The sequence below is a fragment of the Balaenoptera acutorostrata genome, chromosome 4 (genome assembly GCF_949987535.1).
Source record: "Balaenoptera acutorostrata chromosome 4, mBalAcu1.1, whole genome shotgun sequence".
In the NCBI taxonomy this organism is placed as follows: Eukaryota; Metazoa; Chordata; class Mammalia; order Artiodactyla; family Balaenopteridae; genus Balaenoptera; species Balaenoptera acutorostrata.
Genome location: NC_080067.1, coordinates 150,492,184 through 150,511,832, shown reverse-complemented (window position 1 = coordinate 150,511,832; position 19,649 = coordinate 150,492,184). Strand labels below are relative to the sequence as shown.

Below are 19,649 nucleotides of genomic sequence, written 5' to 3'. Positions count from 1 at the left end.
ATGCCGGACAGTCCCGGGGGTGGGCCGTGCGGAGGCGGGGCTGTACTCACAGGAGCTGGAACCTCTGCGCCGCGCTCATCCGGCTCAGCTGGGCTGCCCGGGGCCTGATGGCCGCCCTGCTGGGGACACGGGGGAGACAGTCAGGAGAGCACGCGCCCACCTGGAACCTCCGCCAGAGCACCCGACTCAGGCCACGGTCCACGGTGCACACAGGGCTCTCCTCCCGCGCGCGAGCCTGGGGGCACGTGCGGCCTCACAGCGCCACACGGCGGGAGGGACCCGGCCGGGGCGGGAGGGCCCAGAAAACCCGGGAGTCCTGGGCCGACACCTAAATTTAGCCTCCAGACCAGGAGCCCTCATCGCGTATTCAAGTTTCTTCGTAAGTTATGAATGAAAGGCGTTTCTTGTCTCCGCTCCCCGGGTCCCGGCCGCTCTGGGGGCGCTCCGTCCCACTCCAGGCCAGTCTCGGTCCCAGGACACTGCGGCCCTGTTCCTCTGACCACTGACACTCTCTGTGTCCACCCAGGAGCAGGTCCCCCGCCGACCACCCAGAGCTCCTGGGAGGCCCCACCCTTGCCAAACCGGTGGGCCCGGGCTCCCTTCCTCCAGCCAGCGCCCCCAGGAGGCGGCCACGTGCTGGGGGATCAGGAGGCCTTGGGCCTGCACCCCCGTCTAGCACAAGGTAAGAAGGCTTCCCACGGCCGAGGGCACCGAGGTGTGAACACACACCCAGGAGTCCCCTCGGGGCCCAAGGGCCAGGTGTGGCCAAGCATAGCAGGTGGAGGCACGGTGGGGGGGCGAGGAGGGGCAGGACCCTCGCCCGAGCCTCAGGGCACGTCCAGGGCCTGTCAGGCCACTCACAGGGGGAGGCAGGACCCTCCCCAGTGGCGTTTTCCACTGTGGACGGACGCAGGCGGGGTGGATTCCCCGAGGCCGCGGGCTTGCAGGGAACTGACCCCCAGCGCTCACCCCAGCGGCCCGGGGCAGGGGCTTTCACACCCGACGCCGGCCCCGGTCCCGCCTGCCCGCTCTGAAGTCCACCCAGGGAGGGCCCCAGCTCACTCATGGCGGCCAGGCCTGGCTCTGGCCGCACGGCCGAGTCGGGGGGGACAGCAGGCAACGACCTTCCTGCCAGGCCCAACTGCAGCTCAGAGCACACTGCCCGCTGCCCACGTGTCCGCAGAGGTGCCTGGGCTGGAAGAGGACCCCAGGCCTGGCTGCCCTAGGAGGAACCTCAGGGGAGCTGCTCCTTCTCGAAGCCTGTTTCCCCAACTGCAAGACAGGCCAGTGCGTTCCTGACAGGCTCCCTTCAGCCAGCACTGAGCGCGTAGGTGCGCCCAGGTGGCTCCCAGCTTTGGGGCTCTTGTGCCACCCCCTGCCCCTCCCCCTCTGACATGAATGAGCCTACGTAGCACACCCAGCCCAAGGGGACGGGGGCCCAAAACCAAGCACCAGCAGGCAAACCCCGGAGGTCCCAGGGGCTGAGTGAGCCCTGCTGACGTCAGGTCCAGGCTCCACGCGTGAGGCCCTCCACCTTCGTCCGCTACGACCTTCAGGCCGCGGAGGATCGACTTCCTGGGGAGTCTAATCTTCCCTGATGAGCGCGGCCCATTGGCAGCGGCACTGTCCACTCACTGGCTCTGGCCTCAGGGGCCCCGCGGGCTCTCCAGGGGGCTTTGGTGCCCGGTCAGTGCTGGGCGGCGCCCACCCGACCGAGTGTGGGGAACACCTGGACCCGCTGGGCCCACTCAGAGCCTCGGGCTCTCCCCCCACCACCCTGCACGGCCACCCAGGTTTGGGACAGGCTGGGAGCAGCCCAGGGCCTCAGTCAGGGTGTCCCAGCTGGTGACTGGGGACGGAGGCCTTGCCCTCGGGGTCTGGGTTCCCAGGCACAAGGCTGCCCCCCAACACATTCCACCCAACTCGGATGCCTGGGGGCATGTCCTGAAGTCACCTGTCAGCTGGACCATTCGTGCAACCTACTGCTTTTAACAGGCACCCCTGGCGTGAGCTGCCCTGAAGGGCACCGCCTTCTCCCAGCTCCAGGAAACCCTGCCCTTGTGAAGGCACAGAAGAGGCGAAACACCCCGTGCAGCAAACATCCCAGGGCTGGGCCTGCTCTAGGAGCTGAAAGACTGAGGGCTGATGACATGGGGACCCCAACCTTGTGAATGGGGCTGGGGGCTCCCAGCCAGGCGTCACTTGGCCAGAAGGTCACAGGAATGGAGTGAAGGGACCACAGGCAAAGCCTGCTGGCCTGCTCGCCCACACCCCCCAGGGCTGGAGACTGGTGGGCGTCCCCGCACGTCCTGGGCAAGACCTCTGTGCCGCCCCCACAGGGAGGGAAGACTGGACACTCCCGGGCCCTCCCCACGGTCTCCCCACCTGGCTGATTTTAATCTGTATTCCTTCTCCGTAATAACCTGTAACTGAGTGTAATGGCCTTCTGTGAGAATCATCAAATCTAAGAGTGGTCTTGGGGACCCCAGACTTGCGGTCGGCATGAGAAGTGAGGATGGACTTGCAGACTGTTCCCCGAATTTCACAGGAACACACCTGGGTCAGGACACACACGTATGTCCCTGCTGTCAGCTGAGAGGACCTAGAAGCAACCATACCCCAGCCACGGTCAGCACACCAGCGCCCAGATCTTGGTTTCTTACACCACTTCCAACGGAAGGGACCCGGGCTCCCTGGAGAAACGCCGACTCTCGGACAGGAGCAGGAAATGCCCGGGATAAGCCTGGAGCACCTTGTGCCAGAGAGGAAGGAAAGTGCTCAGAAACAAAACACAACAGCCCCCACGGATGGGTGTGTCGGGTGGACAGCGGAGCCAACTGAGGGAGCTGCCAAGGGCCAGAGCTGGAGCCGGTTCAGCAACAGAACACAGTCGTACTGGATCATGGCCCGAAGTATAAAGCAAACACCCACGGGTCCAAACGGACATAAATAAGTAATTGATAAGGAAACGGGGGAAGAGGGAATCTGCTCTGCGGGAGAATCCACGTGGTTCTGCAGACACTCCGTCCTCGGGGAGGGGAGCGTCCCCCCTCCTTGGGTGCAGGGTGTGCACGGCAACCTCCTTCCAGAGGACAGTGGGGAAGGGGGGAGCAGCTGCACAGCGGAGAGACCTGACAGACACACCTGCGCCAGGTGACCAAGGTCAGCGTCCACAGTGTAAGTCACGTGACAGCACGCACCCCGGACGGGACGTGATGAGAAAGGCCCTTCCCCTCTGTGGGCTTCACTGAGGGACGCCCTGAAAAATGTCTGACTGGCCCTCAAAACTGTCAAGGTCATTAAAGACAAGAAGGTTGGGACTTCCCATGTGGCACAGTGGTTAAGAATCCGTCTGCCAATGCAGGGGACACGGGTTCAAGCCCTGGTCTGGGAAGATCCCACATGCCACAGAGCAACTAAGCCAGTGCACCACAACTACTGAGCCCGTGTGCTGCAACTACTGAGGCCCATATGCCTAGAGCCCGTGCTCCGCAACAAGAGAAGCCACCTCAGTGAGAAGCCTGCGCACCACAACTAGAGAAAGCCCGCACAGCAACAAAGATCCAACACAGCCATAAATAAATAAATAAATAAATAAATAAATAAATAAATAAATTTATTTAAAAAAAAAAAAAAGACAAGAAGGTCTGAGAGACTGTCACAGCCCAGAGGAGCTCTGAGGGGACACATGACTACATGTCACGTGGGGTCCTGGATGCGGTCCTGGACAGAAGGACACCAAGGAAAACTGAGAAAGTCTGAATAAACTGTGAGCTTATAGTCAATTATTATTTTAAGCTTATTATTTATAAATCAGTGTTGGTTCCTTAATTGTGACAAATGCACACGCTGATGTAAGACGTCACAGAGAGGAAGCCGTGTGTGAGTTACACTGGGACTGTCGCTATTATCTCCGTCATTTTTCTATTTATATTCAAACACTGTTCTAAAATAATGTTTACTTAAACGAACAGCTCCCCAGTGCCAAGAGGCACTAGAGGGGGAAACGGTGACCCCGGTCGACCGGAGGCTGGGGCTGGGAGAGCAGCTGGGCCCCCGCAGCCCCACGCAGTCCTCCTCCGGCTGCCGGCCGCGGTGTTTACACAGCTCTCTCCCCTCGGGGAGCCCCGAGCACATTTTTCAGATGAGAAAACTAAAAGCAGGGAGAGGATGCTTGACCGGGTCACATTTTTGTTCAAGAACCAGGAATGGAATGTGCATTTTGGGTTCTGGTTCCGTTGCCAAATCTCAGCTCTGGTGGCCACTCCTCATCTGGACCTGATGTTCTGGGCGCTTCCATCCCGGAACCAGCCTGGACTGACCATCTGGCTCTGCAGCCAAGGGGCCCTGAGCGTGTCCCCTGCCAACCCCAGATCCTTCCTCCTCAGAGGGGAATTCGGTAGGAGAAAGAATTATTTCAAAAAGGCAAAATTAGAGATAACACAGTAAACGATGGTGGTCCGGCAACTGTGACAGAACAGAAAGGCCCTCCAATTGCTGCCTGTTTGTCCTAAAGCCGAGGCCGTGGTCACACCTGCGCTGGCGCCTCCCGGCCAGGCCAGGCGGCCTCACCCTTGCTCGGAAACGGCAGCCCGGGCACAGCAGAGGGGCGCGCTCTCCTAAAGCACACAGGTCCCAGGGAGGCAGGAAGGGCCCCAGGAGGACGGCCGGTCCTGGGAGGGAGGCGGCAAAGGCAGCAGCTGCGGCTCCCAGAAGACAAGCAGGGAGCACAGAGCCCGGCGGCGGCCCGGCTGAGCGGCTCTGGCCACGCGGCGGGAGAGCAACTGTGCTGCCCGCGTGCCGCCGGGCACCCGCTCCCGAGGAGGCCCCAGGGCCCCCGGCTCGTGGCTGGGCCTGGGACAAGGGTGTCCAAGTCAAGACGGGCCTCTGCGGGGTCAGTGCCCGGCCCGGCCCCCCACCTGCTCGTCCTCGCGCCCTGGACAAGGCGGCAGCCCCGTGGCCATGACACTCACCGCTGGCCAGCCGTCTGCAGCTCCAGCAGCTCGGGCAGGGCGTCCCTCAGGGGCTGCAGGTCCCCCACCACCACCGTGGCCCTGCGCCTCCGCTCCGCCTTGAGCTTCTGCTCTGCCAGCCTCGTGGCTTCGATCTCTGAGGAAGGGGGATAAGGGGTCAGCGAGAGGGGACCCAGGAGGACAAGTGCCCGGCCGCTGCCCTCAGCGACAGAGGGTCCCGACTCCCAGCCCGCAGAGCCTGAGCTCGGCCAGGACCCCGGGGGCGGGCTGGCTCCGAGCGGTCTGCTCCCCTTAATCCCGGAGGTGGCTGTCGAATTACAGGCTGATGAGGAGACGGGCTGCAGGCGGGAGAGCTGCCCGAGAAGGCCGGGCCCGGCCGCGGGAGTGGGGTGGGCGGAGGGAGGGGCCGCACAGTCAGAGCAGCCGGCCCCCTTCCCCTCTGCTTCCCTTGTGCCTCCTAGGGACACGCCAGGAGGGAGAAAGAGGTCCCCACGGGAGACGTCAGCAGGCAGGAGGGTCCCCAACAAGGGAACAGGGTGAGAGTGGCCAGGTCCAAAGCGAGAGGGAACACGCACCGCGGGGTCTCGAAGGGGCTCCTGCACTGGTGGGGGGGCGGCCTGGGAAGAGGGGTATGGGCACTGGGACAGACCCTGGGGAGGGGGCGGCGGGGCCCGGGGGTCCAGGGTGCCGAGCAGAGGGCAGGGCGCGGATGAGCCGGGGTGAGGCTGCCCGGCCGGCAGGACTGCGGCCTCCACAGAGAAGGGGTTCGGCAGGGCCTGGACGGGGACATGGCCTCAGGATCTGACTTTCATTTTAAAATATATGTATTTCAAAATTGCTAATAAAACACGTACTCAAATGTGTTATTTCCACAGTGTGGCTCGTGGAAAACGCCAGCTCACTAGCTTGTGTGCAGACCTTGCTCCAGGGAAACTGCCTGAATCTGTGATAATTGATTTGTTGATTGTTCTGCATTAGATTCCTTAAAAAAAAAAAAAAAAAGGCTCTGCTACTAAAAAGCTTGGAAATGAGGCTGTGATGTGATGGATTTGGGACAATCAGACTGGAGCCTGAGAGGCTCTCCTGCCTCCCAACTGCACGAGGTTTATTGAGCTATAAATAACCAGGCTGCAGACTGAATCACATCTAAAAAGGGAACTGAGAGCACCTTCCTGACAAGCAGCCGACAGACTCACAGCCCAGCCGACAGAGGCCTGGAGATGCCAGCAGAGAAGCGTCAGCCAGCGGGCCAGGCGGGCCCGACGCGGGGCGTCTCCCTCCCGAGAGGCTGTGAGTCTGCAACCGGTCCTTCAGGCGCTGTGGCCGCCCGGTCACCCCTCGGGGCAGGTGCAGGAGGCGATGGCGGTGGGCACGGCACCCAGAAGGGCGGTGACGACACCAGGCACGGGCAGGCCAGGGGGACGGGGACCTGGACGGGGGCCCCACGAGTGAGGACAGACTCAGGACAGCCCACTGATTATTAGTGCAAAGAACATGTGTGCGCTCGGCTCGGCCCCGGTCCGCCCAAGCCCCAGGAGGTGTATGTGACAGGCGAGGGACGTGTGGTGGCCCTTCACAGGCATCCCCAAAAGAGAAGACTTTGTGGAAACAGAAGCTACTGGGAGGCCTGGCAGGGGCACCTCCTCCCCAGGCTGGCAGTTCACCCTCGAGGCCCTTGCGGCCCGAGAAGCTCGGAAAGGCCCACCCAGACAAGCCAAGTCAGGGACACACCCACCCCGGTTGCATCCAGACCGGGAGAGCCCAGGGGACCCTCAACTCACCCCAAAGAGCTGAGCTCTGGGGACAAAGACTGCCCGTCCTCCCGGGTCCTCCTGCCCTGGGCCCCGGGCCACCCCTCCATGCCAGGGATGTTAGGATGTACAGGGTGACAATTCAGTCCTCTCCATGCTGACAGGATACACAATTTACTCGGCACCTCATCAAGCCGGGTGCCTCTTCCCAGAGAGCCCTGGCTCCCAGGAGGGCCGAGGCAGCAGCGGGGGTGGGGGGTGGGGGGCGGGGGGTTGGTTCAGGCAGGGGAAGGGAAGGGACAGGACAGGGTGGGGCTCCTTCCCCAGCTGGCCGGCCCAGCGCCCAAGCTGGGGGACCAGACGAGCAAAGCAGGCCCAGCTCATAGGAGGACGGAGGTGAATGCCAGCAAATCAAAGCCAGAGCATTTTAGGTTAAAAACGCATGGGGTCCACCTAGGACGCATCCAAAGCATGCAAGGACAGCACAACACAGGGACACGTGCCGGGTGGTCACTGCAGCTGCTGCTTCAAAGGGAAAGACTACAGTCACCACACAAAGTGCCCAAAGAGTCCAACGGAATTCACCGTCCACTCAGGATAACGATTACAATGAAACCAAGAACAGAAGGAACTTCCTTAATTTGAGAGAGATTATCCACCAGAAATTCTGCATCTTGTGTACATCAGACAGACTCTCTGATGAAGCAGGCCACAGAAGGGATGGCGGAGACCCCCGCCAACCTGGCCAGGCGGCTCCGAGCCCAGGGAAGGCGCGAGCGCGGCTCCCACACCAGCCTCAAGTCTGACGCAGCTCCAACTCCAACAGGGCCTGTGACTGAACCTGGGATCTAATTCCAAACCTTATTTTTTAGAAAGACTAAATGTGTAAGAATAGCCAAAGCATTCTTGAAAAAGAACAAGAAACAAGAGAGCTGGCCTACTGGATATTAGAGCAAATTATGAAACGAGGGAAATTCCAACAAGGAGGCGTCAGGGAGGTGGGAACTCGAAGAGCAGGCTTTGCGACCGGCCATCCTGGGTGGGGGGGGGGGTCCCTCCCTCCCGCTACTCCTAAAAATTACTTATGCAAGAATTAAACACTACAAATAAGACAATTTCACTGGCGTGTGGGATGCTGAACGTGGGAAATTTTTATGGGCTGAAACCCGTGTTTCTATGTGGTGCCCAGGAGGGCAGGCACCAGCTCCCTGAAGGCCCATCCATCCTGGTCATTCTCTCCTTGCTTCCTTGCCCACATTTGCTAACCTGTAAGAAACTGAAGGGAAGTTCCTTATAAACAGGGTCTGAAACAGAGCTCGCGTGAGGACCACTAGCTTTATGCACCATCACGGCCTGGGGTTACTGACCCTGAGCAAAGCAGGCTCACGGAACACTGACCATGGTCCAGTCCTCAGCCCCTGGAGACTGGGACCAATTCTCACCCCTTCTAGCAACACTGCAAAGGTTCCAGCCACTGCAGTAGGATGAGAAGACGACATAAAACAGAGTTTGGAAAGAAAGTGGTAAAACTGTCTCTATTTTAAGTAGCATGATCATTTATGTAGAAAATTCTAAGGAATCTACAGGATAACTACCAGAACTAACACACAATTTTAGCAAGACCAGAGGATACAAAATAATGATTAATAATATAATAAATAGAAGAAACCTGGAAAATGAAGCTTTTGTGAATTTCATTTATAATAGCTTCAAAAACTGTAAAACAGCAATAAGCTTATCCAAAAAAAAAAAATCTAAGACCTCTACTCTTCAGACCACATAACACTGATGACAGAAATTAAGGAAAATGTAAATAAAACGGGAGAGATACCACGTTCATGGATGAAGACCCAATGTTGTTAAAATGGCAATTCTCCTGAACTAACTGATCTATAGATTCAAAGCAATCCCTGTCATTGCTATAAAAGGCTTTGTTGGTGGTGGTGACGTTCAAGAAATTGACAAGCCTGTGATAAAATTCATATGGAAATGCTACGAACCTGGACCATCCAAAGCAGTCTTGAAACAGAGGACCTAGGACACAGGACTTCCCTTATCTGACCCCAAGACCTGCTTCACAGCTGCAGCAATTGAGACAGCCTGGTACTGAGAGGCTATCTGACTTTTCACAAAGACACAAAGACAACTGGATGAGGAAAGAAAAGTCTTTACAACAAATTGTGCTGGAACTGAAAAAAAAAAAAAAAAAAAAAGAACCTGAACCAGGACTTCACACCACAGACAAACATTAATTCAAAATGGATTAGAAACCTAAACGAAAAAGCCAAAACCGTAAAGTTTTTAGAAGAGTAGAATTTATCCGCCTGACTTGGGACTGGGCCATTTTCTTAAACAAGACGCACACGCACACTAACCCCGTAAGGAAAAAAGACAAATCAGCCTCCTCAAAATTAAACTTCTGTTCATCAAAAAATGTTAAGAAATTAAATAGACAAGTCACAGTCTGGGAGAAAATTATTTGCAAAACACACCTGACAAGACTGGTCTCCACGACGGAGGAACTCCTTGAGCTCAGTAATAAAGAGCCCAGCAAGAGCCTCATGAAACAGACCCTGGGCCTCAGAGGGCGCCTCAATGGGCAGCAGCACGTGAAAATGCCCATTCGCCAGGACAACGGGCACCTCACGCTCAGCAGCTAGGACTGCAGGGACAGACGTGCCGGCACAGCCGCGGAGCAACCACAACTCTCCCACGTTGCTGGGGGGGTGCTAAACGTACAACCGCAGTAGAGAAACGTCTGGCAGTTGCTTATAAAACTAAACATACACCTGCCCTATGACCCAGCATTCCATTCCAAGTATACCCAAGAGAAATGAAAACATATGTCCACAAAAAGACTTGTAGAGAATGTGCATAGCAGCCTTATTCACAGCAGCTAAAAAGAGAAGACAGACCAGGTGTCCATCCATAGGAAAGTGGACACCAAACGGTACGTCCACATAAGGAAACACTTCTCAGCAACAGAAGGGCACAGACTACGGCTACACAAAGCACGGATGAGCCCAATGCCAAGCTGAGCAGAACAGCCCAGACACAAAAAGAGCACATCCTACATGACTCCTTTTAGACGATGTCTGGAGCAGTAAAACCTAAATTCTGACCTGAAAAAGATCAGACGGGGGCTACCTCTGGGGGAGTCGGGACTGGGAAGGGGCACGGGGCATTTCTGGGTGATGGTGATGGTCTGCGCCTTGAAGGGGATTCTGGTTGTACAGGTGTAGGCATTTGTCATACATCACTGAACAGCACACTTAAGATTTGCATTTCACTGCATGTAAATTTTACCTCAAAATAAAAACTAAAAAGAACCATAAACAAATATTGAACTCTAGCGGAATTATTTGGGAGAAAGTGTGCTGAAGTCTGTAATTTACTTTGGAACACGTAGCTAAAACATGGGTTGGTGTTTGGACAGACAGATGGGATGGACAGAGGAACAGGCATGTGATAAAGAAGTGAGGTGCTCATTGTAAAATGTGGATGGTGGGCATAAGGACGCCCACTGTAAAATTCTTCCTACTTTTCTGTACAGAACTTTTCATAATGAAATACTAAGTAAAATCAACTTGGGAGATGTAACTAAAGCTATATTCAGAGGCTGACATACAGCCTTTCATTCCTAAACAAAACATACAAAAATAAATATGTCACTAAAACAAACCTAAAGAAACCAAGAATGGGGTACAAAAAAACCCAGAAACTAACAATCTGGAAAACAGAAAAGTAGAAGTGACAACTAAATATAAGAATTCTTGGCATGGAAGAGACAAAATTAACCAGAAATTAGAGAGAGGGATACAAATAAAGAATGATAAACAGGATATTAAATAATGAGAAGCCAACAACTCTCCTAATAAATGTTGAAATCTGATTAGATTAGATGTTTTTATAGGAAAATGAGTGACCAAGATTAACTCAAGTAGTTAAAAAAAGACCAACCATCATGGAAGAAAACTTAAATGTCATCAAAAAATTGTAGCCCAGGAACGTTCAGGGCCCCAGTGCTTCCGGCCTATTAACTTTTCCAAATCCATTTTACAAAGAATATTTTGCACAACTCCATGCTAGGGACTGTGAAAAAGAAGATGGATGAATGAATCATTTCCTTAAGAAACATCCAAAAAGTGAAAGAAAACTTAAAATTAACAATTGTGGAAGAAATTGATAAATTTCTCTAAAAAATTAAAAGCATACAGTTTCTTTAAAACTTTCAAGGAAAAAATAATGCAGATCATGTTTTAACTGCGTGAGAACATAAAGAAAAAAACATTTCAAATTAATTTTAGAAGTCAGCAAAACACTAAAAAGACAACTGTAAGAAAAAAATTTCAAAACAATCTTCACAAGAAAATCTTTAGAAAAAATCAGCAGATATTCAGCATCATGAAATATAAGTATCTTTTCCAAGCAAAATTAATAAGAAGAAATCCACCCCACAGACAGGCGCTCGGAAAGGAGGGAGCCACCAACCCCCGCAGAGCGGAGGCCCGGGGTCCCCGACCCCACCAGGTGGGTGAAGAGCCACCTCTGCTGGGGACCCTGTACTGTCACACGCCCGGAGGACGGCCTGGAGGGACACACGCAGACCCAAAAGTGGGAAATTTCGTAGGTATCATAAAACACCCAACCCGCACGTGCTCCCTTTGCGATGCTTTCCACGGGAGAAGCAGCTTCCTGTGACGTTCCCGATGCGGGGGGTCGGGGGTCGAGGCAAGGCCGTGCGGACCCTTGCACGGGTGACAGGGCCAGCCCCTCCCCCGCGGGGCCGCCTGCTCGTCACATCGCAGGCCCCCTCCTCCAGGACCCCAGACCACCCAAAGCGGGCTCCGAGCCAGCCCGGGACAGGGCCCCAGCAGGGACAAGGCCCCAGCAGGGACAGGGCCTCAGCAGGGACAAGGCCCCAGCAGGGACAGGGCCCCAGCAGGGACAGGGCCCCAGCAGGGACAGGGCCCCAGCAGGGACAAGGCCCCAGCAGGGACAAGGCCTCAGCAGGGACAAGGCCTCAGCAGGGACAGGGCCTCAGCAGGGACAAGGCCTCAGCAGGGACAGGGGGAGCTTACTCTGCAGCCACCTCTCGCGCCTCAGCTTCAGCTTCTCCTTCTTGGGCAAAACAGCCTTGGCCTTGGCACCTGCGGACAGAGAACACGGGGTGAGCAGGACAAAGCCAGGAGCCCACGGTGTGCACACAGGTGTAGCTATTCAGGGTGCCCGGCCATCGCTCCCGGCCGCGGCTGCGGGACACCAGGCCCCCCAGGCAGGGCCGCAGCACACCGGGCAGAGCGACTCCAGCCTGCCCCGCTCGCTGGGCCTTAGCTGGTTTCCCCAGAGGTAACGCGGCTTAAGCCCAGGCCACGCTCCACCCGGGGCGCATTCTGTACAGGATCCAACTGTCCCGCAGATTCCCGAGCTGGTAAAACACACCCACGGCATCTAAGGAGAAGCAGCGCAGAGACGAGCTCCGTCAGGGCGGCGCTCCTGGTCAGCTGGACTTGTCAGTTCAGGATCCCCTGTAAACGGCCGTAACCCGTGACTCCCACGGGGATCTAATCCCTTTCCCGAGTCAGATCCCACACGCGGCGGCCGTGCCTGGAGCTGGCCTGCTTTCCTCCCCACTCACCCCGACCTCTGAGGCCAGCAGGAAGGGGAGGCGCAGGGCCGTCAGTCACCCTGGGCCAGGTCGGCGGACTGCTCGGGATGCGGGCGGCTGTGCACGAGGGTGACGGGAGGGAGGGGCTGCGTGGCGGGCGCCCCGCAGGCGTCAGCGGCCGTGGGGCTGTGGGTGAGGGCGGCGATGCCCCCAGGCCGGCGCGGGGCCCGACCGCCAGTGGGGTGAGGGCGGCATGTCTGGGGCGGGAGCCTGAACAAGGGCAGCAGCGGCAGGAGACAGCAGAGGCGCCTCACACAGGAGCCTCGGACCCACCCTCAAAGGTCCAGGGAGAAGTCTTCTCTGCCTTACTCCTGATTCTGAAATAATTTCAAAAGAAAAAAGAGTCTACGACCCGCAGAGACAGACAGAACCGTAAGCGCACGCAGCATCCAAACGAGGGGCAGGCTGGCACGCATGTCGGGACCCTCCCCGCGCCACCCAGGACCCCTGCCCAGCAGTCCGGGAAATGGGACCCGGCACGCCGACCCTGTGAGGCCCAGGGGATTGGGGGAGCTTCAGTCTCGCGGAGGCTGCAGGCCCGAGAACAGGGGAGCCTCCGGCCCAGGGCGGCCAACAGACGCCGCCCCCAGGGGCACGGGAGGGAACAGGCGGGAAATGGCACTGCGGGGCCAAGGCGCCTCGGGTCTGCTCACCTCAGCGTCCCACCAGGGACCCCGAGGGCATCTGGAGGCTCCAAAAGCCCAACAAGCCCAACCCCGAAGGACTGGCAAAGCCCTTCACTGGGACAGTGAGGGGCCAGCGGGCCAGGTGGACCAGCCTTAAGAAGAAGGCGGTATCTGGGCAGGGCCGCCACGTCCCCAGGGCTGCGGTCAGGGCGGAGGGAGCGGTGCTCTATCCTGTCTCTGGACATCTCCAGGGCTGAAGAAAGACATGCAGGTGCAGCCAAAGGAAGAGGGCCCGGCTGCATAGTGGCTTCAATGGACGTTTTCAAACTCACAGGAGAGAGGGCCCTGTGAAGAACCCTTGAGTGTCCCTGACCGCATCCACCCGACCCTGGTACTTCAAGCCAACCCTAGATGGGCCAGCGCCCATCCTCCGGACTCTGGGACAGCAGCCACATGTAAGTTCCCCAGGTGTCTGAGCCAGCCCTGTGAAAGGGTCCCGCCTGCGGACATGCTGCCAAGCGCCAAGTGCAAGTGCCCGACACACAGTGAGGCCAAACAAGTGAAACATCAGAGCTTGGAGCAGAGAGAAGTGTCTTGCAGGGCCGAGCAAGGAGACGGGTGCTTTGTGCTCAAAAAACCCCAAACTGCCTGAAGGCTTCAGCAAAGCGTTTTTAAAGACCAGGTGACGGAGGCGGGTGGCAGGGTATGTGATCATCTTGTGCACAGTTCTCTAACTGGTTGATGGAGAGGTAACAGGGTGCTCAACATTAGGCACCAGAAGGTCTGGGGGCTACGTGCTCAGGATCATCAAGTAGTTAATTTCTTCCACTTAGTGGTGGTTTTTAGCATCTGAAAAACTCAGGAAATATGCTCAAGATACTATTATCTGGGCACTTCAGAAAGGAGCTACAGCAGAGGATGTGCGAGAGGGGCCTGCCCGCCCCCCCTCCAAGACCCCAAGGGGTCCCGCTCGATTACAGACACACCCCATGAGAACAGGCCATCCAGGCTGGACGGGGAACACTCAGGGGGACACTGGCCAGCACCAAGAGGGCAGCGGTACCACGTCGAGCCTGTCCCGTCCACTCCCTCCTGAAGCCCGCGTATCACTTCTCTCCATCCCAGCACCAAGCCCCCTCGGGCTCAGCCCTGGACAGGCCAAAGACCACAGGTCCCCCTCAGAGGAAGGTTCTGGAACGGCAGGAGAGGAGAGGACAGGGAAGGCGCTCAGGCCACCCCACCTGGTAACAGAGGAGGAGCACCTGCCAGTGACCAGGCCCGGCTTCACTGACCCAAGAACACAATTCCAGAAATCACCACCCCCATGTAGGCGGCTCCGGGGGGAGCACTTGTCCCTCCTCGTGGCCAGGAGGGCCTCCCGGTCAGTGTGTGGAGCACAGGACAGAGGCGCTCCGTGCGCCTCGTGGGAGACAACCAGGGCTAATACCAGGCCAACGTCCCCCCAGCGGGGCCCCAGCTTCACTGAGCTGCCCGCACGAGGGGCCCCGTCTAGACAAAGAGCAGCCTGCGGCCCCTTCCCGGGTGGCATCAGCCCCGCCCAGGTCAGGGGGCATCTGCGTGCTGGGACGGGTCACAGACACACAGCCCACGTGGGGGACACAGGGACAGCTTTTACCTGTAATGTCGCTTCTCTCTTTCCTACAACGTGCACATCCTGCTTTTTCAACTATGAAATGATGTTTTTTACAAAAGTAACTTTAGCAGGAGGCTGGTCCCTAACTTTCAAGTCTCTGCCAGGGGCGCGCTGAGCTGCAAGGGGGGGCCCCGCGGCCATTCAGTGTGGACGACTTGGCATCCACCCAGGCACTGGCTCAGCTGCCGTGGAGCCAAGAGCTCAGACAGGAGGGGGCACAGGGACCCCGTCCACAGCCTGGCCCCTCCTACCGCCTCCAAGACCCCAGGGCAGCCCTGGTCCACTTTCTCCACCGCGGAGCCCGCTGGAGGCCAACACTTGCGTGCCACCTCTCAGAGCCTCCTGTCCCGTGTGTGCGACTGTCCCCGTGCAGTGAGATGCTGGCCCTCAGGTGGCTGCGCGCCCCGCTGCTGCCACCAGGCTGGGACCCTCCTCTGCCCAGGTGGCAGCCAGACGTGAGATCTCCATAAGCGAGTGAACGGGACCACATCCCGTCAGCGGGCAGCAGGCAGGAGGGACAGGCAGCGTTCCTGCACCGCAGGGCGTCGTGTCCTGCGGCCTTTATGCCCCCATTTTTTTTGGGCTGCATTGGGTCTTCGTTGCTGCACGCGGGCTTTCTCTAGTTGCGGCGAGCGGGGGCTGCTCTTCAGTGTGGTGCGCGGGCTTCTCATTGCAGTGGCTTCTCTTTTTGCGGAGCACAGGCTCTAGGTGCGCGGGCTTCAGTAGTTGTGGCACACGGGCTCAGTAGTTGTGGCTCGTGGGCTCTAGAGCACAGGCTCAGTAGTTGTGGTGCACAGGCTTAGTTGCCCCGCGGCATGTGGGATCTTCCCTGACCAGGGCTCGAACCCGTGTCCCCTGAACTGGCAGGCGGATTCTTAACCACTGCGCCACCAGGGAAGCCCCCTTTATGCCATTTTGAAGACATTTAGATCCCACAGGCAACCTTACGCCACGGACCCTCAGCCCGCCATGCTGCCGTGAGCATGTCGGCACCACACGTTCCCAGACAGGGGAGGAGGTCGCCACAATCCTCCTCGTCTTCCACTTGGGCTGCACTCTGCACTCAGCGCTCTGCAAGGACAAACTCACGGGGTCCCCTGACACCCCTTCTTGCAGAGAAAGAAGCTGATCACAGAAAGCCTCAGGCCGCCAGCAGGGAAGGGGGGCAGGATGTGCCCCAACAGGCTGGCATCACAACTGGCTCCTGACCCCGTGCCAAGACAGGAGAGGGAACAACCGAAGCACGGATCGCCCGGGACAAATCCATCAGCACTGCAGATATGCGACTGTGTGAGAGAAAACCCAAAACGCCACCAGGAGGCCACGTGGCAACATCTATAGGTCCTGGTTTGCCCACCCCCAGTCCAGCGTCTCAACGTGTCAGGATGCCAGGCTCAAGAAACAGCAACCCACTGGCTTCCCAAGCAAAAAAGCTTGGCCCCCAGGGAAGTCGGCAGAGCCTCCTCCAACAAGTGGACCCTCACAGCAGCCCTGCTCGCTACCACAGGCCAGCGGGTCCCGGAGGGAGAGATGCCCAGAGCTATCGCGGAGCACAGGCCAGCAGAGCGCCTGCCCTGCCAGCACCGCACGCAAGCGCTCCCAGGGTCAGGACACTGGCCCAGACCAAGATCTGGGGCCCTGGCCCACCTGAGGCCTCCTGAGCCCATGACCCGAACGCCAGCAGCACAGCACAGCTGGGGCGGGGGCACACAGCACACCGATCGCGTCGCAGCTCCAAGGGTCAGTGTCAGCCATAGCAGGGCACAGGCCCCGCCTGTCGTGCTGCCACTGGCCAGTGCCCAGGGCAGACTCGGGCGGGTCAGTCTGCACCCGTGTCTGCCCTCAGGAGAGTGAAGGGGGACCACCAGGGTGGGCCAGGCAGCTACTCTGCGGGACTGAGGGCCCAAGGTCCCACCTGTCAGTGGGAGGAGGACCACCGCCCACTCTATAGCCAGGCCACTGGGGTGCCACGCAAAGGGGGATGGTAACACAGGGAGCAGAGGCCAGGCTGCGGCTCTGAGAGGGAAGCACCGAGAGAGGTCCTGGAGCTGGGCAGGGAGACCCCTTGTCCGCAGGGATGCTCCAGCCACTGGCAGGGGACACCAGGGGGCTGCTGGGCCACTCCCATCGCCCACCCTGAGCCCAACATCCTGGCGGGCCTGGGCACTCAGCAAACGTTCACCACACTACATGGACCTCGCTTTTGCCCGCAAATACACCTCCTAAGGCCACCTGGCCGCCCCCGACGCACGAATTCAGCCACCCCTGCACTGGCACTGCCGGGACGGCATGGGGGCTCTCACTGCTCGGCCCAGCACAGGGAAGTGGGGCCGCGGGCGGAGGGCGAGTGTTACGATGTGATTTCTTCTGTGCTATAACCCCTACTCACCCCGTGCGACACACACGAGTTGGGAAGACACGTTAGGTGGTTCAAAACGGAGCCACGGTGGCCAATGTGAACCTCCGCGTCAGCTGTCTTGAAACGTCCGCTGCAGGACCGTGAGTGTCTTAGTGATGAACTGAGAGCACTACCTTAGATGAGAGGTTTGATGGGGCACGTACGTCACTGAAACAGAAGAAACAACTGATGCAGCCCAGACCCCCTTCCCAGGACAAACGATGTTCCTTAAAGAAACCCCTGAGCCCAGCGACTGGAAGCGACTCCGCGCTGCCGAGAGCTGTTCCAGAGACGCTGCCCGAGGCCCTCCCGCTCAGCCGCCGGGGACCTGCTGCCGGCTAAGATGCCGCCTCCTGCCCGAAGACTCCGGCAGTGGTCCGGCACCTCTCCTCTCTGACTACCTGTGTCCCGTGCTGTGTGCCGTAAGCCGAGTGACCGTCCACCTCCAGCCCCGCGATTCTGACCCGCCCTTCCTGCTGGGCCCTGCAACACAACAGCGCAAGAACTGGGGTGCAGGGCGCGCTGCGGGACACCGGGGTCCCTGTGCACCCAGCTCCTCGGCACCTTGGGCCCATCCACACACGCCTCCTCACAAGGCCATGCTGCGGCCAAATCCCCTGCACTTCCTGCCAGCCGAGAGCCCGCCCAGAGCCGGGAAGAAGGCGCTGGGAAAGACCCCGTCCTGCGAGGAGGAGGAGGAGGAGCCGGCCCGAGGGCCCCAAGCCCTCCCTCTCCGAACCGTGCGGGCAGGACCCTCCGTGCCCTTCCCTGCTTCCGTCTGTCCAAAAGAACGGGCTCAACGCAGGCAGAGCAAGGCGAGAAGAGCCCAGCAGTGGGGCCCTTCCTGTCCCCCGGCTGCCAGCAGGCCCAAAGCAGCGGCCCATGCCTTCCATCCTCTGCTCGAGCACACAGAGCTCAGGCCCTGCTAGTGCAGGCAGCCCTGGACACAGTGGGCACCCCTCCCAGGGCCTCCCCCCACGGTCAGGAGGCAAGCGCCCGGGCAGCACGCGGGGTGCTCAGAGCCTGCGGCCACAGAGGACGGCGGGCGCCATGCACCGCGGCCAAGCCCAGGAGGGCTTCCTCCAGCTCCCAGACCCGCAAGTGCCGCTGCCCACCGGAGACCTCCAGGGCTCCCCTCAGCGGCCTCAGGAGGCCAGGGAGGCCAAGGGGAGAGTGAGCCACCCCTGGCCAACACGGGTCTCCACAGAGCAGCAGCTCCCTCCAGGCCTGACTCTCACTGTTCCTGCTACACTCGGGCCGGGTGGAGAGGAGTAGAGCTTAGTAAAGCTCTAAGTGGATTATTCTGTCACAGCCCTGGCGTCACAGCCCTGGGGCCACAGCCCTGGCGTCACAGCCCTGACTTGAAAGGCAGAGCAAGTCCCTCGATGGGGAGCTGCATCCGAAGTCCCTAAAGACAGCCTCTGGGAAGCGCTCGGGTCCCGTGTGCGCCCCAAGGTCAGCCCTCCCAAGCCTCCTCTCCTCCTCCAGGCAGGACCCGCTCCAGGTCTGGGCTCAGCCTGAAGATGAGACGCAGCTCTGCTGCCCTCTGCTGAGCACCTGCCTCGGAGGAAACCGAGTTCCGGAGGAAACCGCAGCGGTCTGCCAGCGGGGGGCGGGGGGGAAGCTCAGGCTGCAGGGAAAGGGAAGGTCAGGGCAGAGCTCTCTGCTTGGGTGGGGGAAGGGGGTGTCTCGGCAGCACAGCCCCCGGGAGATGAAGGCGGGTGACCCCAAAGCCAAGTCCCTCCACCGGGGCCTCGAGGCCTCCGTGTCCACTCACCAGCGTCACTTCCCCACCTCTTCCACCCAGAGCCCCTGCGGACGCGCTGCCACCGCCACCTCCTCCCTCCTGCCCTCCTGCTCCCGCGTCCCTCACCAAGCCCGTCCTCCACCCACTCACGCCCCCATTTGAGTCCAGGGGCCGGGACTGCCCAGCCCAGGGCACAGGCGGAGGGCTGGCAACAGCGCAGGCGCTTATCTGAGCACCGAGTGGCTTGTTTCCCGCAACAGCACAGCACAAAGAGCACAGAACTGGAGGGCGGTGCCCTGTGCGGGGCAGGATGCTGGACCTCCACCCGCCCTCCAGCCCGGATGCAGAGGAGCTGAGAGGCCGCTCCGAGCAGGTGCGGATCCGTGGGCCAAGGGCCCGACCCTCAGGGCGAAGCTGAGTTCTGCTGCTGATGGGGGGCGGGGAGGCCCATCACGGCAGAGCCCAGTGGTCCCCCCACAGGAAGCTCAGAGCCCCTGTCTGGAATCAGAAGGAAAACTGGGGGGAGACGCGGCTCCTAGGCCGGCAGGGCTCCCAAAGGCTCCCCTTGGAAGCTAAAGAGATGCCGCCAGCAAGGCCTCCTGGGGTCGACCAGGCCCCACGGAGCCCAGGCTGCAGGGGACGGTGTGTGCGCAGGTCTGCGCTGGGAGGGGAGTGCGGCAGACACACGTCCACCCCGGGGCAGGGCGGGGGAGACCCACAACCAGGCTCCTCTGGGACCACATGGACCACACGGGCACAGTGGCCAGGGACGCGGGGAGCAGTGCTATTTGCGCCTCAGCCCAGGGCAAGGACGTGCTCATCCAGGCAGACA

General features: G+C 59.2%; 1 protein-coding gene across 4 annotated transcripts in view; it reads right to left on the bottom strand.

Annotated features, from left to right (window-relative positions):
• The window catches only part of SLX9 (SLX9 ribosome biogenesis factor), a 29,780-nt gene that overhangs the window by 1,918 nt on the left and 8,213 nt on the right, over window positions 1-19,649 (bottom strand). The window contains exons 3-6 of one of the 4 annotated variants that reach the window (XM_007172649.2): window positions 11,806-11,874; window positions 4,974-5,109; window positions 2,557-2,602; window positions 51-119 (exon numbers count right to left, since the gene is read on the bottom strand). In XM_007172649.2, the coding sequence (XP_007172711.2) occupies window positions 51-119; window positions 2,557-2,602; window positions 4,974-5,109; window positions 11,806-11,874 (320 nt within the window). The remainder of the gene's footprint in view (window positions 1-50; window positions 120-2,556; window positions 2,603-4,973; window positions 5,110-11,805; window positions 11,875-19,649) is intronic. The other 3 variants (XM_007172650.2, XM_007172651.2, XM_007172652.2) reach the window with 3 other exon arrangements.